The 20,314-nt window shown below is 37.9% G+C and overlaps 6 protein-coding genes and 1 pseudogene across 6 annotated transcripts; 4 read left to right on the top strand and 3 right to left on the bottom strand.

Annotated features, from left to right (window-relative positions):
- Positions 1-530: 530 nt before the first annotated feature.
- On the bottom strand, positions 531-1,870 carry LOC110423717 (nicotinamidase 2-like). Its single transcript, XM_021438083.2, has 2 exons — positions 1,722-1,870; positions 531-1,579 (listed from the first exon to the last, which is right to left on the bottom strand). Exon 2 carries the CDS (start codon positions 1,323-1,325, stop codon positions 711-713), a length of 615 nt encoding a protein of 204 aa, XP_021293758.1. The 5' UTR covers positions 1,326-1,579; positions 1,722-1,870; the 3' UTR covers positions 531-710.
- A 518-nt stretch (positions 1,871-2,388) lies between these two features.
- On the top strand, positions 2,389-4,741 carry YLS8 (mRNA splicing factor, thioredoxin-like U5 snRNP). The gene is made up of 2 exons (XM_021438327.2): positions 2,389-2,658; positions 4,137-4,741. Exons 1-2 carry the CDS (start codon positions 2,539-2,541, stop codon positions 4,443-4,445), a joined length of 429 nt encoding a protein of 142 aa, XP_021294002.1. The 5' UTR covers positions 2,389-2,538; the 3' UTR covers positions 4,446-4,741.
- A 383-nt stretch (positions 4,742-5,124) lies between these two features.
- On the bottom strand, positions 5,125-7,324 carry LOC110423565 (receptor-like protein 15). The gene is made up of 2 exons (XM_021437841.2): positions 6,946-7,324; positions 5,125-6,863 (listed from the first exon to the last, which is right to left on the bottom strand). The coding sequence occupies exons 1-2, from the start codon at positions 7,322-7,324 to the stop codon at positions 5,212-5,214; spliced, it is 2,031 nt and encodes a 676-aa protein (XP_021293516.1). The 3' UTR covers positions 5,125-5,211.
- Positions 7,325-8,108: 784 nt separating this feature from the next.
- Positions 8,109-10,452, top strand: LOC110423796 (cuscuta receptor 1-like). Its single transcript, XM_089785191.1, is given in 3 exon segments — positions 8,109-8,468; positions 8,569-8,670; positions 8,673-10,452. Coding segments are annotated over 3 exon segments (2,088 nt in total). The 5' UTR covers positions 8,109-8,122; the 3' UTR covers positions 10,313-10,452.
- Positions 10,453-10,574: 122 nt separating this feature from the next.
- Positions 10,575-12,711, bottom strand: LOC110423638 (DNAJ heat shock N-terminal domain-containing protein). Its single transcript, XM_021437959.1, has 4 exons — positions 12,212-12,711; positions 11,854-12,110; positions 11,430-11,613; positions 10,575-11,332 (listed from the first exon to the last, which is right to left on the bottom strand). The coding sequence occupies exons 1-4, from the start codon at positions 12,566-12,568 to the stop codon at positions 10,709-10,711; spliced, it is 1,422 nt and encodes a 473-aa protein (XP_021293634.1). The 5' UTR covers positions 12,569-12,711; the 3' UTR covers positions 10,575-10,708.
- LOC110427515 (sugar transport protein 11-like) lies at positions 12,687-14,360 on the top strand (annotated as a pseudogene).
- A 1,347-nt stretch (positions 14,361-15,707) lies between these two features.
- Positions 15,708-20,158, top strand: LOC110412485 (Succinyl-CoA ligase, alpha subunit). Its single transcript, XM_021423023.2, has 7 exons — positions 15,708-16,077; positions 16,423-16,632; positions 16,899-17,069; positions 17,825-17,948; positions 18,274-18,335; positions 19,433-19,514; positions 19,792-20,158. Exons 1-7 carry the CDS (start codon positions 15,823-15,825, stop codon positions 19,929-19,931), a joined length of 1,044 nt encoding a protein of 347 aa, XP_021278698.1. The 5' UTR covers positions 15,708-15,822; the 3' UTR covers positions 19,932-20,158.
- The last annotated feature ends 156 nt before the right edge of the window (positions 20,159-20,314 follow it).

Below are 20,314 nucleotides of genomic sequence, written 5' to 3'. Positions count from 1 at the left end.
ATTGAAACAGCTCCTTGTAAAATTGAACAAAACTTTCAATAATCTTGCTCTCCTCATCAATCCATTCCCTCTTCTCATCTTTCAACCTTCGAATCTTATTTAGTTGCCTTCTCTGCATAGTCACTTGGTGAAAAAACTGTGTTTTAATCCCCAAAAGTTGACCAATTCACCCTTGATCTTTGAAAGATGAACCGATATTGCTCTTCTCTTTCACGAACGTCCCTTAATCTTTTTTTTTTTTTGTCCAGGTTCTTGTCCAATGCCAATAGGAATCGTCACATCCTGCCCCAATGTTGGCAAACTAGAGGGTTTGATTAGGATATCAAATACCCCAATTTGATAGACATCTTCAAGATAAAAGAAGAAAGTTTTATGTTAATTACTGTTTTATTTGGTTTTGAAAACAAATAATTCAGCATAAGTAGGCCTTCTTTTGAATTATGACACACAAAATTCATGTAAAGTTATGAATACTTTTAGGCCAATATTATCTCAACGATCAGAATGCTTCGGAAATACGAACGGAAAAATAAGCAAAGAAAAATCATAATTCAAACAAATACAACTACAAAATACATAGATATAAGAAAAAAGAAAGAAAAAAAAATTAAAGAAGATGACAGAAATGAAACCGATTATTTAGCCCAGAAAAAGGGAAATGACACAGGTTATTACACAATTTCTTGGTCATAGGAAACAAATTCACTTTATCAGTTTAGCTCATTCTCAAATAGCCCCTGCTGAAGCCTCTTGCAGTCGACGAGGTAAGCAAACCCGTAAGCCATGTTCTTCAAAGTAGCCTCATGCAACTCCAAATCCGAGGTAGCCGTAGCATCCGTTGAGAAAAACACCCTAAACCCTTTCACAAACGCTTCACGACCCGTCGTTTCGCAACACAGATTCGTCATCACACCCGTAACTATAACCTCCTCCACTCCTTTCTCCAGCAACATCTCCTGCAGGCGCGTGTTCTGGAACGCACTGTACGTGTTTTTCTCTACCACCTCGTCGGCTCCGGCTAGGCGTCCGATCTCCGGGATTAGCTCGGAATCCACGGTGCCGTCATAGATGAGATTGTTGTCCCACCACTCCCCGAGCATGCCGTAGTCCGCAGGGGACTTGTGGCAGTGGCGAGTGAAGAAAACAGGGATTGCAGCTTGTCGGCAGAGGTTGATGGTGGTGAGTGCATCGTTGAGAATAGGTTTGGCCATAGAGGAAAAATAGTTTTGCATGTCGATTACTAATAAAGCAGAAGTTTTTGGGTTTGGGTCTCGCTTTCTGATTTCGTATTTCTTGTATGAGGAGCATTTTAAGGAGGACGCCATTAATCTGAGGAAAGATTTGATCTGAAAATGAATAAAAGGAAAGGCAGGGCAAGAGGCATCTTCTCTTCTTTGTCACTTACGAGTAACATTTTGATAAAAGAAATACATTATTTAATTAATAAAATAAAACTGGGACCGGGCTCAGAATTGATCCATAAGTTAGACATGTGGCACCATGTTAGTGGCGAGTAGCATCAAACCGTTGCACTGCAGAAGACTCAGCACCTTTCCGGAGCTTTCATTTCATCGCCATCCTATTAATAATTAAGTAATGGTAGAAGTAAGACACAACCGTCAACCTTTCCCTGTTAGATGGCTGTTGGGCAACAAGGGAAACGAAGTTACAAAAAACCTTAAACGCGAAAGAGAGAGAGTGGGGGAGAAAAGATGTCTTACCTGCTACCGCACCTGTACTCAGGGTGGGCCGTCGATCAAGCCATCCTCGCCGAGGAAGAACGTGTTGTCATCCTCCGTTTCGGCCATGATTGGGACGACACCTGCATGCAGGTAGGCACCCCAGAAGATTCTAAATTCCTTTATTTTTCCTTAATCATGTGACAAAATTAATTTCTCTTAGGATTAACCAAGAGTTTCCAACGAGTCATCATCCTTATTGTGGGATCTGATAATTTTTTCCCTTATTGATGTGGCATTTTTGTGACTGGATCCAGCCTGCATGTGTTTTAATAAGTCACGCTTGTGTTGATTCTTGAAGGTATATTTATTTCAGAATTCAGATGAATAAATAGAAATAAATATTGTGGGCATTTCCATTGTTACTTTAACTTGGTGCATATATTATCGTAGGAATTCTTGCGGATGCAGAATTGCTAAAAGAAGAGAACACTCAAGTAAGGTACACGCTATTACATGGCAATAAATTCTTAATTATCTACTTTTTTTATTTTCTAAATATCTTCGTTCATAACCCGCTTGGTGAACTGAAATCTCCTGCAATAGGGTGTAGGGTAAACCATTCTATTGGAGAGGATCCCAACGCTGCGTTTTGATAGGTTTTATGAGTAATTTTAGTTAGCAATATGCTCGATGGCGCCGACTTTGCGTGTCGTCAACGCATTGGTCTTAACTCTACCGACATTTCAAAATGGTTGGTTTATAAATTAGGGTTTCAGGCCCAAAATTAGAGGGCAAAAGCATTTCAACGGTGAAAAGGAAATTTAGATTTTGGAGAAGGAGGGGTAACGAAGTAACGATGTCGTATCTGCTACCACATCTGCACTCCGGATGGGCTGTAGATCAGGCCATCCTGGCGGAGGAAGAGCGTCTTGTTGTCATCCGATTCGGCCACGACTGGGACGAAACCTGCATGCAGGTACACCACGTCGTTCTCCTCTCTCTCTCAATCGCTTTTAGTTCGAATTGTTCTTTGATTAGGGAAATTTCATACTATTCCTGGATCTTTCTTCTTCTTAGGAAAACCTGTGCCGGTTTTTTTTTAATTTCAGTTTCATCACTAGAATTAGAAAAAGTATTCAATAAACCCTATGCTCCCTATATGTTTGAAAATATTCATCGAATTTAGTATGATGGGAATTCGATGAGAATTGACTCTGTTAGTGAACTGATTGTTTCGAGTATTTTATAATACGCAATTAGTGAGTTTGGATATTGTTTAACAAAATTTTAGTCAAGCACAAGACTTTCACAGGGCGATAGGTCTTTCTACTATACTAGTAGGATGGTTACCGTCAATTGCTTTAATTTGCCCTTTTAAAGCTTTCTTAATTTTTAAGCAACGGCCTTGCATTGGTATTCAACCGCCTGGTGCTGTTGGCGATCATCCTTCTTTGCATTCTTTGAAATGTGGTGACAGAGATGACTTTGTTATGGAAAGATGCTTGAAAATTGCACATCTCCTTGCTGTCCTCGTCCTGCTTATGCAAAATGTACCGTTCTTAGTTCTTAAAAACATGTCTTCTGCCCCTGTTATGTTTATTAAGTTGAAAGCACTTCTAAATTGAAAAAAGCCAGGTTTTATTTTTGTAATTTTGTTAGGTGAACCTCTGCATAGTGGCCAGTAAGCTAATTTCTTTTAAGAGTTTCTTTTTTTTTATGTAGAATGTCAGATATTTATTAAGTAGCTTTCCTTACCTTCTTCTCCAATTCTAATCTCTCATGAAATGAATTACGCATGAATTTCAATGGAACATAAATCATTTTATAAATAAATTAATTCTTGGTTATTGTTAGGTCAAATAAAAAATATTTTGACGTAAAACCAAAATTGATATTATCATTTGATATTTCAATATCAACATGGCTTGAACTTGAACTGTCATCTTCTCATTGAGCGAATGGTTTGGTTGAGTAGGAAGTTAGAATCTTCTCTAAGTTAGCGAAAGGGAAAGATAGATAGAGCTTTTGATAATGACTCACTATTGTTCTGTCATCTTATTGAGCCCAATGGTGTAGCTGAGTAGATAGTTAGTATCCCTTTCAAGTGAGCAAAAAGGAATGACTCAGAGCTTTTGATAATGACTTTCTGGTTTATATTCTGAAGCGTTGTTTCAATCACCAAATTAAAATTTCCACCTTTTCACTGAAATGTATGACAATGAAGTAGTCACTAAGTTCTATTCTCACTTACCAGTAACTTATTAGCTTTCTCTTCAATTAGTTTGTGCCCTCTGGTCAAATACTTAAAGACCGAACTGGCATTATATTTACTTGGATGAGAGTTAGATTTTGTGGTTGTTTTTTTTGACTTGCTTTTCCTTCCTCTGGAATGAAAAGAGTGTTATTGTTATACTTAATTTGTGCTCAATTAGGTAATTTGATTTGTGTTTTCAGATGGATGAAGTGCTTGCTTCAGTTGCCGAAACGATAAAGAACTTTGCTGTGATTTATCTTGTGGACATAACAGAAGTGCCTGATTTTAACACAATGTATGAGCTGTACGATCCTTCCACAGTCATGTTCTTCTTCAGAAACAAGCATATTATGATTGACCTTGGCACTGGAAATAACAACAAGATTAACTGGGCTCTCAAGGACAAGCAGGAGTTCATAGACATTGTTGAGACTGTATATCGTGGGGCAAGGAAGGGTCGCGGTCTAGTAATTGCTCCAAAAGATTACTCTACTAAGTACCGCTACTGAGTATTCTTGCAAGCTGTAGTTGATCAGATAGATATATGATCAACTTTTGCAAACTTGATGCAGAGTATTTCATTAGAAATTATCTAGATGTGAATGTCATTGGCAATGATTGCATGTATCTGGAGGATACTCGACCTGACTAATATTTGAGATGAAAATTTGAAGCATTTCCTGTGTTTGTGATGTATGTTACCGGTATAGCATCTTGTGCTTGTTCTTCAGACATTCGAGTGCTGCATTGCTGCCGAAGGTATGGTATGTTCGAGCATGAAATTAAATATCAATTTTTTTTTATATATTAGTTCCCATAAGAAACAAAAGAAAGAAACAGGTGATTGTTGGTTGTAATCTCTGAGAATTAGTAATTATCATTTTTTTTCTAGGAAAGTCATTGCCAATTATATGCTAAAAGAAGAATGAAATCTATTTAATCTATTTTGCGAATTTCATTCTCGAGTGATTGAAGCAACAATATATAGAAATTTATCATTAATTCAACTTTCCACGAAAGAAAACTTTATGTACAGATCATGTTCATTTCACGTAACAATCGCATCTAGGCCTTGTCATAGCATTTAAACATTTAAAATTTTAAGATTATGAATGACACTGAGATATTAATTAAAAGTTGTGGACTGTCAGTGAATTCAATAATCAACAAATATTAACATGCATATCAATAGTAGTATATCACTGATAAATTTAAAAATAAATAGCATGTGCAACAAGATGCAAATCATTGTCTGCATAGAGGTTCAATCAATTTTTATACTATGGAAAAGAGGAAACTGACATTTACAACAAGAATAAGAAATGCGCAATGAAATAGCAAACTGTACGTTCTGGCCATGTTTGACATGACATGGGATTGTTTCCGTATATCTGGACCACATTTCCTTTCTAGTGGGAAGCCACAAAGACCGGGGTTGCCTACATAACTGGCATTCTGAAACGTATTAAACTGATTTCCTTGTGGTGTCGCGCCTGATAGGTTGTTGAAAGAAACGTCGAAAAACCCGAGAAATATAAGAGCAGTTAATTCTTGGGATAACTCACCAAAGAGCTTGTTATGGGAAAGATCCAACGCTTCCAGCGCTTCTAAGTTTCCCAGGGATGCCGGTATTTGACCCGTGAGAAGATTGTGGGACATGTTCAACGCTATGATTGCTTTCAGTTGTGTAATTTGGAGGGGTATTGAACCAGTCAATCTATTGCAGGACAAATCTAAAGCGGTGATAAAATATATATGAACAGCACGGCTCTGGTCCACTGCTGTCCAAGAAGTGATGTTGTCAATGCAATTGGGAATGTTACCAGAAAGATTGTTGTTAGAAAGATCCAATACACTCAAACGTCTCATTCGGCACAGTTGCTGCGGTATTTGCCCTTGCAAACGGTTCCCACTAAGAATGAGTACTCTTAATTGAGGGAATGCGAGCGATTGTGAGAAACTCCTCGACAGGCTATCTTGGAAGGTTCCGGTGAAGTCATTCCTGCCAAGATCTAATACCTTAAGCTTGGGTTGAATTTTGGGAAGTGCGTCTCCTCCCAAGTTGTTGTTGCTCAAATGCAAATACTCAAGGGAACTCATATTACTTGTCAAAAGGTAGGGAATCGCTCCACGTAATTTGTTGCCTGATAAGATCAGAGTATGAAGTCGTTTTAATCTACAAAAGGATGGGGGTATGCCACCTCTGAAGACATTTAAGGATGCGTCTAGAAAAAGCAACTCTGGAAAAATCAAGTTGATATCTTCAGGTAATGGCCCGTTGAAGCTATTGTTGGAGATGTCTAGTGAAGCAAGCTGTGAACTTATGTTCCGGAAGGTCCTAGGGAATGGACCACTCAAATTGTTGTCTGATAGATCTAGAGAATTCAGGTGGTTCTGTGTGAAAACGAAGCTGGGGATATTTCGTAGGTTACAACCAGATAAACTCAGCACAGTTAAGTTGAAAGATGGGAACCAAGTCGGGGACTCTGTTTCCAGCTGTAGATGGGCATTGTATGAAATGTCAAGCGAACTGAGCTTCGATAAATTGGCAAAACTGGAAAATGAAACCCTGCCTTTGAATTGATTTGTAGACAATTTAAGTGTCTCAATATTTGTTAGGCTTTGGACTAGAAAGGAAGGAAAGGAACCACTGAATTGATTGTTAGAGAGGTCTAGAAGCGTGAGGGAAGTCATATTACTCAGCCATGCAGAGATGTTTCCTTGGAGATAGTTATGAGACACGATTAGTTCCGTTAAGGACAGGGCACCACGGAGGCATTCTGGAAGATAACCTTTTAACTGGTTATTGGACAAATCTAAGGAATAAAGAGAAGGTAATTGCCCCCTCCCCCAGCAGAGATGTGAAGCGTTTTCGATTGAGTTGTCGTGCAGATTTAGCCTCTGAAGGTGCTTGAGTTTTTGAAGCTCTGCACAGTACAGACCTTAAAATCAGTATATATATTGGGAAAGTTCCAATTATAAGTCACAGAGTGAAGTAACAGTGTTTACCGTCAGGTGAAGTGAATCCCTCAATACGGTTCCCTGGCAGTTCAAGTTCTTTCAAGTCCCTAAACTGAGCAAATAGGGTAGCATTTGGATACCAATTTTCAAGCAAGCTTTGATCCCTTTGGTGTTGAAATAAGATCCTACTGACATGAGTCGTGGATGCATCGCATTCAACACCCTCCCACTGGCAACAATCTTCTCCGAACCAGCTTGAGAAAGCAGTTCCATCTGGGCTGTTTATTGAAGTTTTAATTTGTAGGAGAGCATCCCTTTCTTCATCCATGCACCCTCGGCAATTAAGGACTATGCATAGAAGCAAGAGTAATAAGAAGCACCGATAGACAGCAGTGATCTCCATGATGAGAATGAAATTATTGAACATCCTAACTAGGCACAATATCTCTTTGAAATTTTATAAACAGAATTGCTCTTTCTTCTCGCCAACTAAAGTTTCTCGTGTTTATCAACTCAACAATTGGGCTAGTCCATTCGCTCGAGTACCGAAATTTCGGTTGTCTATGTCAGATGGAGATGGTCAAGAGAGGAGAAAATGAATTTAGAAAAGCATGTCTCTTTTGCACCACAGAAAGAACGTGTTATTCCATCCAATCAACACTGAAAATAGGTCTACTGCAAAATAGGAGGGAATGACTGACCCTGTAAGTTCAACTTGGGAAGTTTCCCCAGCAATTCCACGCAAATTTATTATAAACAGCAGCAAAGACTTGAACTAAAAGCAGGACTGGAAACCTCACCTTTGGGATTAGTCAGTCCACCGGTATGATTCCCTTGACTGGGGAAATTTCCCGTGTATTTTATCAGATTGTACGATAATCAGAAGGGTCAATAGCAAAGGTTTAACTTTTGAATTGGGAAGTCTTTCTCCCGAAGTGTTATAGGACTGGTGTTACTGGAGTGTGAAAGTAGGACTAGAAATTTTATTTTGATTTGAGTAAGGACTAGAAATTGGTGGCCAAGTTTGTGTGTCCGCTATTTTTTTAAGTTCCTGGACTGTTGTTTGAACAATTAGGCTGCTTTCCAATTTTCACTAGTCACAAGTTTTACACTAGCTAGGCATATTCAATAAGGTTTCATATTTGAGACAATAAAGAGTTCGAACTTCATAAAAGAGAAAACAAAGTTACAGATTTTTGTTGTTAGAATAATTGGGCCCATCAATATGAACAATTTCTCTGCTGATAGTGGGATGTTGTTTTTGTTTATAACGATGATAATCTGTTGCAACCTTGGATGCAGCCTAGGTTGTTTGGATGAGGAGAGGACTGTTCTTCAGGATATAACAGAATCTATAGGCTCTTATCAAGACAGATACTCTGATGACTGTTGCAGGTGGGAAGGGGTTCACTGTAGCCCCACAAGCTCTCATGTGATTGGAATTTATTTTTACAATATCAAGCAGGATGAAGATCTATGGATTCCGGATATGAGTTTGTTTTCTCAACTCAAGCAATTGCAGGAATTGCATCTCAAAGGCAACCATTTTGGTGGACTGACAAATCCCGAAGGTGAGGTTTTCAGTCCTGCTTTAGTTTTAAGTCTTTGTTGCCGTTGAATTAATAGCTATTTATGAGTAATTTCTTAAAACTATCTTGGCTTGTCATGCAGCAATCTGTGAACTCGTTTACTTAGAATCGCTGGATCTTTCAGATAACTCAGTTGAAGATGTTGTGCCACCCTGTTGGGGCAATATGCCATCACTCAGAGCTCTGAAAAGGGAAACCTTACCTCCTTTCTTGCTAATCTATCAAACATTGAGGTAATTGACGTTTCTCATAACCTATTTGAAGGTCTGCTGCCCTTTTCCATCTTCGCAACTTTTTCTAAGCTTAGTCATCTAGATTTTTCGTACAATTACCAATTAGAAGTTGAAACCGAAACTCCAATTTGGCATCCTTCTTTCCAAGTGCAACATTTGTTTTTGGCAGGCTGCAACCTCAATCGTCAGAGTGGTCACATAATTCCTAGGTTCCTTTCTACCCAACATAAGTTGCAAAACCTAGATTTATCCAGAAACTTTCTGGTGGGAAACTTCCCCACTTGGATGCTTCATAATGTTTCTTCTGTATTAAGCCTGAGAGGCAATTCCTTTGTTGGTCAATTTCCTCTAGGCCACCAAAATAAATCAACACTTGCCAACCTAGATATCTCTGACAATCATTTGGATGGGCACCTGCCCACAAATATCATTCTAGTCCTCCCAGAGCTGTATAAATTCAATGCATCCTCCAATCAATTTTCTGGTGATATTCTCCCTTCTTTAGGTGAACTGAAACATCTACAAAGCTTGGACTTGTCTAACAATCTCCTCTCTGGAGTAGTCCCAGTTGGTCTGACCCAGAATTCCCAATTATGGTACTTGAATCTGTCAAACAATAGTTTGCATGGCGAGCCTTTTCCGAATCTGACATGGTTGCTGCTTCACAATAATCGCTTCTTGGGGAATATGCCAGCTTGCTTGTCGAACAGTTTGTCTTTGAAGCTGATAGATGTACGACATAACCAACTGTCAGGAACCCTCTCATATCTTCCAGTTTTCATGCAATTAGGAGCACTTCTTCTAGGAGCAAATCAGTTTAGAGGACATCTTCCCAACCAATTATGCCAAATGCAAATGTTGCAGTTCTTAGATTTCTCAAAAAATAAATTCTCAGGGAATATTCCTTCTTGCCTCAATAACAATTCAGTCTGGAGAAAGAAGTTCCAAGCAAACTCATGGGTTCCAGTTGATTTCACCACCAAGGGGAATTCATATTCATACCAAGGTATCCCCCTTACTCTGATGACTGGGATTGATTTTTCAGTTAATAGATTGGCTGGCGCCATTCCATACGAGATTGGTGAATTATCAGAACTGCATTCTTTGAACCTGTCACAAAACCTATTAACAGGTCATATTCCAACATCCTTCAAAAATCTCACCAATTTGGAGAGTATGGATCTCTCCCACAACAGCCTAACAGGACAGATACCTCCTGAAATTGTCCAGATCAATACTCTCTCAACTTTTTCTGTTGCCTTCAACAACCTCTCAGGAAGGATCCCATATAATGAACATTTTTCAACATTCTCTGAAAGTAGCTTCGAAGGCAACCAAAAACTCTGTGCAGAACAATTACAAAGAAAATGCTCAGGAAACAACAACGAAGACGGCGGAAGAAAAGAAAATCCCAATGAAAGAACAGAGGACAGCGTCCTTCATAATCACTTGTTGTTCTATTCACTAGTGTTTATATCATATGCTGTCGGATTCTGGAGTGTCATTGCACCACTTTGCATCAGTTCAAACTGGCGAAGAAAATACTTTGCCACAGTAGACGGATGGATTGAATATCTTTCTGGCAAGTTATGATCCTTACTTTGCACCAAATGTTGTTCCAAATTACAGTATCTGTAACTCCTCAATAATGAAATACATTTCTTTTTTGTATATCTGATATCTTGATTAAAATTTACCAATGGTTTTATCAGAAAACTCAGATTTAGCAGGGATCTCTATTCTTTCTTCTCCTTATTGGAGACTGATTTTGTTCTGATCTTTCTATTCTTTTACCATTCACATTAAATATGAACAAGGAATGAAAAGTTAATTACAGGTTTCGGTGCTGGCTGAGTAAAAATTGCATACAAATCAATAATTATCAACTTTTTATTTAGCTATGAAATTTTGTCATTTTGCAAATGAACTTTACATCCATTTTATATACTATAAATCAATGAAAGTTTCCTCCTGTTCAGTGTAACTTTCTCACCTATTCCTAATAGTTTCTATTACCTCCACCATTGCAGATCCGATCAAATACCATGTAATTCCTGCTAATATAACCTGTAGCCAAGAGCTATTAACCATTGTTAGTGCCAAAGAACCGCCTATATGTTCTGTTATTTCACCAACCACTCTGTCTCCAACTTGTTGCCGGACTATAACAGCAGCAATTATTGCGGCCACCATTGGAATTCCCCATACAACCGGCTTCCTCTTCCTCTGATCTTTTTCAAATATTTTATCGTCTGTTTCCTTCCTCTCATTAATTGGCAAAGGCTTTGATGCAACTTTAGAGCTAGAGCTGTTATAAATTGAAGTTGGAAGAGCTTGCCTTGATGGCATCCAATACTCATCATGATACAAATAACTTGATGCGATACGAGTACCGATGGCTCTTGAACTCTCTCTTGCTTGTTTTCTAGCAGCAGCAGCATCGCGGAGCTTGTTAATGTTTGGTGCTGATGACTTTGGAGGAACATGTGTCAAGCTAAGTTGAGATTCTGCTACTGGTGTTCCTGCATTGGGTGATTGCCAGTACCACCAGTTTGAAATTGATTTGATCGCATGAATTGCTGACATCCTTGCTTCTCTACGGAGGTCTGCCTCCTGAAATTCACTTGCAGAGTTACTTGTGGCATTTGACAGCAAAATCGATTCAAAAAGATTCATTACTTTAAGATATAGTATCTATTTAGGCCCATACCTTGGATTCTTTGGTAGCAGCTTTGTCCATGGCATCAACAAATCTCGTTTGAAATTTCTTCACATCAACAAATATGTTTGAAACACGAGCTCCTACTGTGTTGCCTACACCAACTCTAACATTGCCTCGCGGTTGCTTGGACATTAAAAATTCCAGCGCTGCGAGGTCCGACCTCTCCACAATGCTGTTGTTTAATTAGTTCAGAAAACAAGGATGAAAACTGAAAACTGCATTTGACAAAGCTTTAACAGAAAAGAGATCTAATGAACAAATACATGCTAATCCATATCAATCCCATGAGGTAACAGTGTTGCCACTTTCATTGTCAATTATCTTTCTTATAAGTACTAAAACTTAGAATAACAGCAAAATTTGGAGACAGAGTAAATAGATATATTTCTTATTCTAAAAGCAAAATCCTTACGAAATGCAATCAACAGGGCAAGCTTCTATCGCCTCCACGATTTTGTGTTCAGAATCAGCCCATTGAGCCACAACTCGTGCTCTTCCATATAGAGATTCAATAGCAAACGTCTTTTCCGCAAACAAGGCACATTTTAAGCAACCAACGCACTTGACTTCATCTACAAACACTGCTCGTTGCTCACTTTCTGCTCCATGCCACACTGAATATAAAGGTTTCCCCGTATAGCCCCTCAGCTCTGCCATCTTGGCTTGTTCCTGCACTTCACATCGATCCCCAATCAATTATTTATCAAGAAAACTATGTCCTATTAAAATAGGCAAGATGGGGAGAAAAAGCCGCAAATTAAGTAATTAACCTTGTCATAAGCCAAACGTGAACCTGGATCAGATAAAACTGAATAAGCTTCATTCAGAATGATGGCCATGTCATGCCCTGCTGGCCCAGCAATGTCAGGGTGGCAGCGCTTTTGTAAGGCGCGATAAGCTGTTTTAATCTGTGATTGATTCGAGGAGCTATGGATGCCTAGAAGATCATAAAGATCAAAATCCATGATGGAAGAAGATGGCGAAGCTGAGGCTTTGCATGCAAAGGAGTGATGATGTATTGGCAACTTCTTAGAAGTTGAGGTACTGAAAGTGCAAGGTTTTGGGGTTGAGCTTTTGGTTATGATTGAAATTGCAGGTGTGTATAAAGGGAAGCATGTTGCAGGCATTTTTCTTTTGTTTTCCCCTCCAAAGAAGAAGGATAAGAGAGAAAGATGAATTTTGTATCGGAAAAAGAGAAGATACTTGTTCGCAGAGACAGAGAGGATAAGATATTTTTGGTCTGAAATGTCAACGTTGCAAGTTTCAAAGTCTCCAATATTGTTGGGACTTCTAAATGTGCAAGGGATCCTCTTCGGTTGCCAGCTTAACACTCCACCTCGACCCGCTTCGACTTGGACCGACCCTACCAACGAAAGGCAACATTGGTCACTGGACCCGGTTGGTCTGATCTTTCGTTCGGAACAATAAGGATTAAGATGAGTTGAATGGGCTTTCTTCAAAGAAAAAAACAAAAAAAAAAAGGGAAGTGGACATTTGAGTACTACTAATTAGAAGTACTTCCAAAGTTCTGGTTTATCAATTAAAGGAAACCGCAGCATAGCTCGATAAACTATTGTTCAGTGTGTTATGGGGATTAAGACTTAAGATACAATTGGAAAAGAGACATTTAGTTAGCAGTTTTTCCAAACAATTTTGCTCAGAACATAAATACTCGTCTTCCAACACTGAGATCAATGCTATCATTCAATTGCATATCCAAAAACTGGATGAGGGAAAATGTTTTGAGCAAAAATTTTGGATAAAAACTTAGATTTTCTGCCTCCATTTTTGTAACAAAGTTGTTGATGCAGTTCTTGTGTTTGACGGCATATAAATTAATGAAAAACACGCTTGATTTTGCATAAGGAGGAAACAAAAGAGGTGAAACAAAGGCATCGAATTATATGTACTGGTTTTGAGAAGTTTAAAGGGCTTTTCCCATTGTTTTGAAAGATAGCTGGAGGAGGCTTTGGAGCTCAAGGTAGGGGAAGGAACTATGAAGGCGCTGTTACTGCCTTGGTCATGGTTACTAATTGTATGGTTGCTGCCATGGGTGGTCTCCTCTTTGGTTAGAACCTTGGAATATCGGGTTTGGATCAATTTCGTTGGTTTTACCATCATTTTCTTTTAATACTTAATTCAGGATTTGAATTGAAACTTTTGTAATCTTTGCACGTGGGGTGACCTCGACGGAACAACTCTTGCATACAAAACAATGAATGATAAAACCAGACATGAAAGCGAGTATTGCATATTTGATGGGCAGCTACTGACCCTGTTCACCTCTTCCCTCTTCCTTGCTGCTTTGGTAGCTTTCTTCTTTGCTTCAATGGTAACTAGGATTTTTGGACGGAAAGCTTCCATGTGCTTTGGAGGCCTTGCTTTCCTTGTTGGCTCAAATCTCAATGGTATCGCCATGAATACTGGACTCCTAATCATAGGCCGCTTGCTGCTTGCTGTGGATGTTGGATTTGCTAATCAGGTAAATATTTGCTCTTCTTTCCACTAGCTAGATCATTTCTCTCCCAAAATATTCAAATATGACTTGCATATTTATCCATTGGCAGTCTGTTCCTGTTTATTTATCGGAAATGCCAGCTAAGATTAGCAGCAATTCTAGTAGCAATACTCATTAATTGCAGCACAGCAAAGATGGAGGGTGGATGGGGATGGAGACTTTCTTTAGCCCTTGCAGCCATTCCTGCAATAATGACGACCATTGTGTCTCTTTTCTTACCAGATACTCCCAATTCCATTCTCGATAGAGGCCACACTGAGAAAGCAAAAGAAATGCTAAAAAAAATCCGTGGCATAGAAAATGTTGACAGGGAATTCCAACACCTCGTTGTTGCCAGCGAAGCCGCAAAGAAGGTGCAACAGCCATGGAGGAACATCATCCTTGCCATGCTTCCCACATGAAGTTTGGACTCTTCTTTTTCTTGGCTGGCTTTGTGGTTATAATGACTATCTTCATTAAACTCTTCTTGCCCGAGACAAATAATGTCCCAATTGAAAAGATGAACACAATGTGGAAGGCACATTAGTTTTGGGGAAAATATATCCCGGATGATGCGGTATGCGATTTGATCATTTGTATGGAATAAGCCTTGTATCGATCAGTCACTGACATACACTACAGTACATTGTTATCTAGATTAAATATAAGAATTTGTTACATTCAAAAATCATATAACAGAAAGATATAGAGGCTTGATTTGCTGAACTGATTGAAGACGTTGTGATCTGCTGTGGTTGAACTGTAGTTGACTTTGGTTTCTTATTTGAATTACTCTGCTAAACTTGCTCTGACTTGGTCTGCTGAATTTGCCGCATATTCTTTACATGATCTGCTAATCATGTTCTGATTTGATAGGCTCTGTCTGCTGCTAAGCTTCTGTTAAGTCTGGTCAGTTGTTGAGATTCTGTTAAAGGTAGGTCTGGTGCTAACCTTGTTGCGTACCCTTTACAGCGCTTATCGGCAGTAGCAACCGCAACAGCAACAGGCCGATCATCAAGGCCTCATACAACCATAGCAGAGAGAATCAAAATTGAATTGTAAAGCAAAAGCAGGAGAACTAAAAGTTACTCAGTATTTCATTTTACCATGTTTAAAATCATGTTTGTTATCAACTAATTGTCAGGTTTATCTGCTCTCCTCTTTACTTTCCTAGCAATAAGTAAACTTCAACAAGAAACAAAAGAAAAAAAAAATATAAAAAAACTCTTTGTGAAGCATTCAATTGGCATAACCCTGTTTATATACCTTGATTGATGCACAAAAATTGCTGGGAAAAAAGAAAAGAAAAGAGAGTATCATAGTCATAGGCTCATAGAGATAGTGCATGTGTAGATAATATTTAAAATTTTGAACTCATTTGATAGGAAAGAAAATAAGAGAAGAGAATGATAACTTACCCACATGTGGAGCTTTTCAAATACTAATTCCTCCACAAAGAAGAATATCCAATCTACTAATATTAGCTGTTTAATTTAAAAATTTATTATTAACTATTTTCATTCATTTTTTTTTCGTATTTCCATCCTTAATGATTTGGAAAGAAAAACGATTATTCTTTATTTAATTTTAATTTTTTGATCAAAAAATTTTATTTCCCCTTGGATATTTAATAGGACCAAGTGGATACTAATAGCTTTCGGGTCATAGCTCAATTTAGACCCAAAATACGGCCCATGAAAGTCCATTAACAAAAATTAAAAAAAACAATTATGGAAAAATAATTACATAGCGAAAATGGAAATAGAAAGCTGACCAAAATGGAGAGAGGGCTTTTCTACGCAATATTTTGGTCAGGCATTCGTGTTTTGCATTTTGCAGCAAAAGAGGCAAGGGAGATCCAATACTGAATCAACAGCAGCGGCAATGGCTAGACAAGCCTCACGACTCATCAAATCCTTGTCTTCCAAGATTTCTCCTCACAACCCTCAAATATCCCCACTCAGTCCATTCTCCTCCACTTCCTCTTCTTCTTTGACTCTCTCACGGTCTTTCTCGGCGGCTCCAGCGCCTCAACCTGCGGTGTTCGTGGACAAGAATACTCGCGTCATTTGCCAAGGCATCACTGGAAAGAATGGAACTTTCCACACCGAGCAAGCCATTGAATACGGCACTAAGATGGTACTTTATATTCCCATTAAACTTTTACCTTATTTAATTTTCATGGATTTTTTGTTGCTGTTTTTTTTTTAATTTTCTGAATCTGTTATTGTCTAGTTTTGTTTACTACAATACTTGATGGGGAATTGTGAAAATGCTGGAAAAATAAGACCTTTACATGATTTTTTTATATATGTCAGAGAATTGGGTTTGTGTTAGTTTTGTAATATATTATGTGAATTCTGAAATGGTAAGGTTACAATTATTTCCTTATGTCTGTATGAATTTTGGAGATGATCCGATGTTGCTTGTTAATTACAGTTATCTTTTTCAGTCCTTAATTTTGTCTCATTTCTCGTTTGATAGGTTGGTGGAGTTACACCAAAGAAGGGTGGCACAGAGCACTTAGGACTTCCTGTTTTCAACACAGTTGCCGAAGCAAAGGCTGAAACCAAGGCTAATGCTTCTGTCATTTATGTGCCTCCACCTTTTGCTGCGGCTGCTATCATGGAGGCTATGGAAGCTGAATTGGATCTTGTTGTGTGCATCACGGAAGGAATTCCTCAACATGACATGGTAAATGAATTAAAGGCAACTTAGAAGGAAAGCTGTTTGTTTAATTGAGTGTATAAATTTATAATTCTGCTTCCTTGTCTCTGGAAATGGATTTTTATCGTTTTTTTTTTTCATTTTAGAAGTGATTTCAGTCATCTTATTGCCATTAGGTGCACTTCCAAGAGAATGTTGGCAATATGCACTGGTGACCCAAATTACAGTTTATATCTTGTGATTGAAATTAAATTGATCTTTTTGAGATTAAGGCTGTTATCTTTGTCCTGCAGGTTCGTGTGAAGGCAGCCCTTAATCAGCAATCAAAAACCAGGCTGATTGGTCCAAACTGCCCTGGTATCATTAAACCTGGGGAATGCAAGATTGGAATTATGCCTGGATATATTCACAAACCAGGTCGCATAGGAATTGTTTCTCGATCGGGCACTTTAACATATGAAGCAGTAAGACACTTCTTTTGTTGGATATTATTTTGGCTGTTTACTTCATCACTTTCATACATTCATATATGTTTAATAGTCTCCTTGTTAGTATCTATATGCCTGATGATACATCTTCACATGCTTGCTTTCTAATCCTCCTGAGTCCTATCATTATCAAGGCCTTTTGCTATTGTGAACCTTTATCTTTCTGCCTAACAGAATATGTAGGCATTTCATTGGTAGCCACTGCATGTAGTTCTTTCACTATTTTTAAATCTTGCAGTTCTTTCACTATTTTTAAATCTTGTAGTTCTTTCACTGATGGGGCTTTGTTCTTCCGGCATAGGTTGGCACCAACTACATGTCTCTCTATTTTTTCTGTCTATGTACCGTTCACATGACCCTTTCCGTTTAATATATCTAAATTACAGAAAACTTGGAGTGGGTTCGCATATTTAAAATTTTCTATTTCGTAAAGAATATGTGTCAAAGAAGAAAGTTTAGAAGTGATCAATTTGATTCGATGAAAGTAGTTGAGAGGTATAAATAGAATTGGCTCTCTTAATATGAGTTGGATCTGAAGTTAATCTGTCCCAATAGCCAGTAAATGTATACATAGGCTGATAGCTATCGAATTTGAATCATTGTAGAACTCAAGAAACTCATATAAAGCAGTTTCTTGCACTAAAATAACACCGTTTTGGCATATGCTGATGGCATGATTTACTCTCTTTTTGTAAGTTGTTGATAAAAATATTTGTCATTTTATCTCGTAGGTTTTCCAAACAACTGCAGTTGGTCTGGGGCAATCAACCTGTGTAGGAATTGGTGGGGATCCTTTTAACGGAACCAACTTCGTTGATTGTGTGACAAAATTCCTTGATGATCCTCAGACAGAAGGTAATGTTTTTCTCATTTAGATCATAAGTGGGAGTTTCTTGTGGACTACTTTTATTACTAGTTTTTTGTGACTATTGTTAATTCAACTGTAGTTATTAAATTAAATGGTCTTTGTTACTATGTGGCTGTATCTTGTCCATTATGGGTTTGGCATCTTGAATGTTTATCTAAACCATAGCTAGTTCTCTATTTTTTTTTTTTTTTGTATCTTTTACAGTTCTTCTTTTAAGTTGAAGTATATGGTGAAAGTTAATGATGTAAAGATTTTCTTTAAACTGATTATAAATAGGAATGCATACCATCTAATTATTTCAATTGCATTCAGGTATCGTTCTAATTGGTGAGATAGGGGGCACTGCAGAAGAAGATGCTGCTGCACTAATAAAGGTAATGTTAATACTTTAGCATGAAGGAACTGAGGACTCCTTGTTCCAGAATTTGATCTAAGTACTTACTAGTTACTGCTTGTACGTATGTTGCGAAAAAAAGTAGACTTTTCATGCAGATTCTCACTTGATTTAGTAAGATTGCATTTACTTTGCAGAGTTGGTTAATAATATATAGTTAATAGCACTTGTGCAACTAACAAATTTGGCTTCTCTCATTCTCCTCAATTGGGATAAAATTGAAGCATAAGATAGCCAGTTATCTTCTATGTAAATGTAACATCTGCTGAATTATATTTTAGCTCATAATTGTCTTGGAAATAGTCCTATTTTGCATAAATGATAACATCTAAATTTTTTAACAGGATTTAGGATTCATGTTTTCTACGGTCTAGTTCTCGTAAAGAAAATCATATTAAGCATTAATTTTTATCCTACCTTCTTGGCCAAAGGTAAATTACCTTCAGGTAAAGGAAATATAAATGAAGAAATATCTAGTTGGAAGAGAATACAAATATCTAGAGCAATTATAACCCTTTTATGGTGCAAGTATATGCTTAAGGTCTGCAATATGGTGGGGATCTGGTATCTGTTTAATTAGTAAAATTATATTTATTTCTTGACTGTAACTTATAGCAATATTATACCTTGGACTGCATCTTGCACTTTTGTTTGAGGCCTGCCTTAGTGTTACGTATCTGATTGGATTTCTTACACATAATTTGATTCAGTGATGACTATATAACTCTGTGATATGTGGATCCACAGATGAATATATGTTTGTGCTCATATATGCATATATGATGAATACATAGTTTAGCGCCTCTATCCTTGTGGTCCTATGTGTTAGTTCTTCTGTGAATATTTGCTAAATTGGTTTTGCTCCATCCTGCTTTAGTTAATTTTTACTTCCATAGATTTAATGGGCATGTTTGCAAATATATATGCTTGCTTCATAGAGCAATATCGTAATTGGTAACATTCAACCTTCTTCATTACATTTCTACTGCACTTGTATAAAACTACAAATTGCTGGAGAATATTCTTTGTTTCTCAGTAGAGAATTTAACATCTGGTTTTGTTTAATAAATGAAACAGGAAAGTGGCACTCAGAAGCCTATTGTAGCCTTCATTGCTGGACTTACTGCTCCTCCGGGACGGCGTATGGGTCATGCTGGAGGTAATGCATTGCTTCCATGTTTTGCTTATTAGATTTATGATTGCATTTACAACTATTTGTATGCACATTTGCATAAGCTAAAATAAGGTAATTCAAAGACCTTTTTATACTGGAAAAGGGAGAATGTTCTACCTATAACAATAAAGGTGTCATGTTTTGAGAATTTAGAAGAAACGTAAATTGTTGTCTTTGTTCCTAATGTGTGTATGTATCAAAATTAAGAGGATACACAATTGAAATTGACAATTTGTGATATTCCTCGTTTTTGTACAAACAGCTATAGTCTCTGGGGGAAAGGGCACGGCGCAGGACAAAATCAAGACTCTAAGGGAGGCTGGAGTGACGGTTGTTGAATCACCTGCAAAGATTGGTGCAGCAATGCTTAACGTCTTCAAGGAAAGAGGTCTTGTGAGTTAGTTTTTTCTTTCCAAAGAGAAGAGAAAATTCCTGAATTAGTTTCAGGTGGACCTGTTTTATATAAAATTTCCATTGTTTTGTCCCAAATTGAGGGAAAATGTTTTACCCTCATTGAATGTGCCATTGTTGCGAAAACCAGTTTTGGCATAAAAAGAAGAGCTAAACTCTGATAGTTGCTGGGAAGTTTGAGGGGGAAATATTCATTTCATCCGTTCCTTTCCTCTGTCTGGTTAACTCTTTTCATATCTTGAATAGAAAGTAGGGTGAAGTTGTTCTCAAAGTAGAACACTCGCACGGCAATTCTGTATTCTGCAGAAAGGATGATCATATCTCTCCTGGTCTTGAACGAAACCCATTGCCGACTATGCACTCGTTTTTCCATA

Source organism: Theobroma umbraticum, unplaced genomic scaffold (genome assembly GCF_002168275.2).
Source record: "Theobroma umbraticum cultivar Fairchild unplaced genomic scaffold, ASM216827v3 scaffold_30.0, whole genome shotgun sequence".
In the NCBI taxonomy this organism is placed as follows: domain Eukaryota; kingdom Viridiplantae; phylum Streptophyta; class Magnoliopsida; order Malvales; family Malvaceae; genus Theobroma; species Theobroma umbraticum.
Note: the sequence above shows the minus strand (reverse complement) of the source record. Positions and strands in the feature narration are given on the sequence as shown.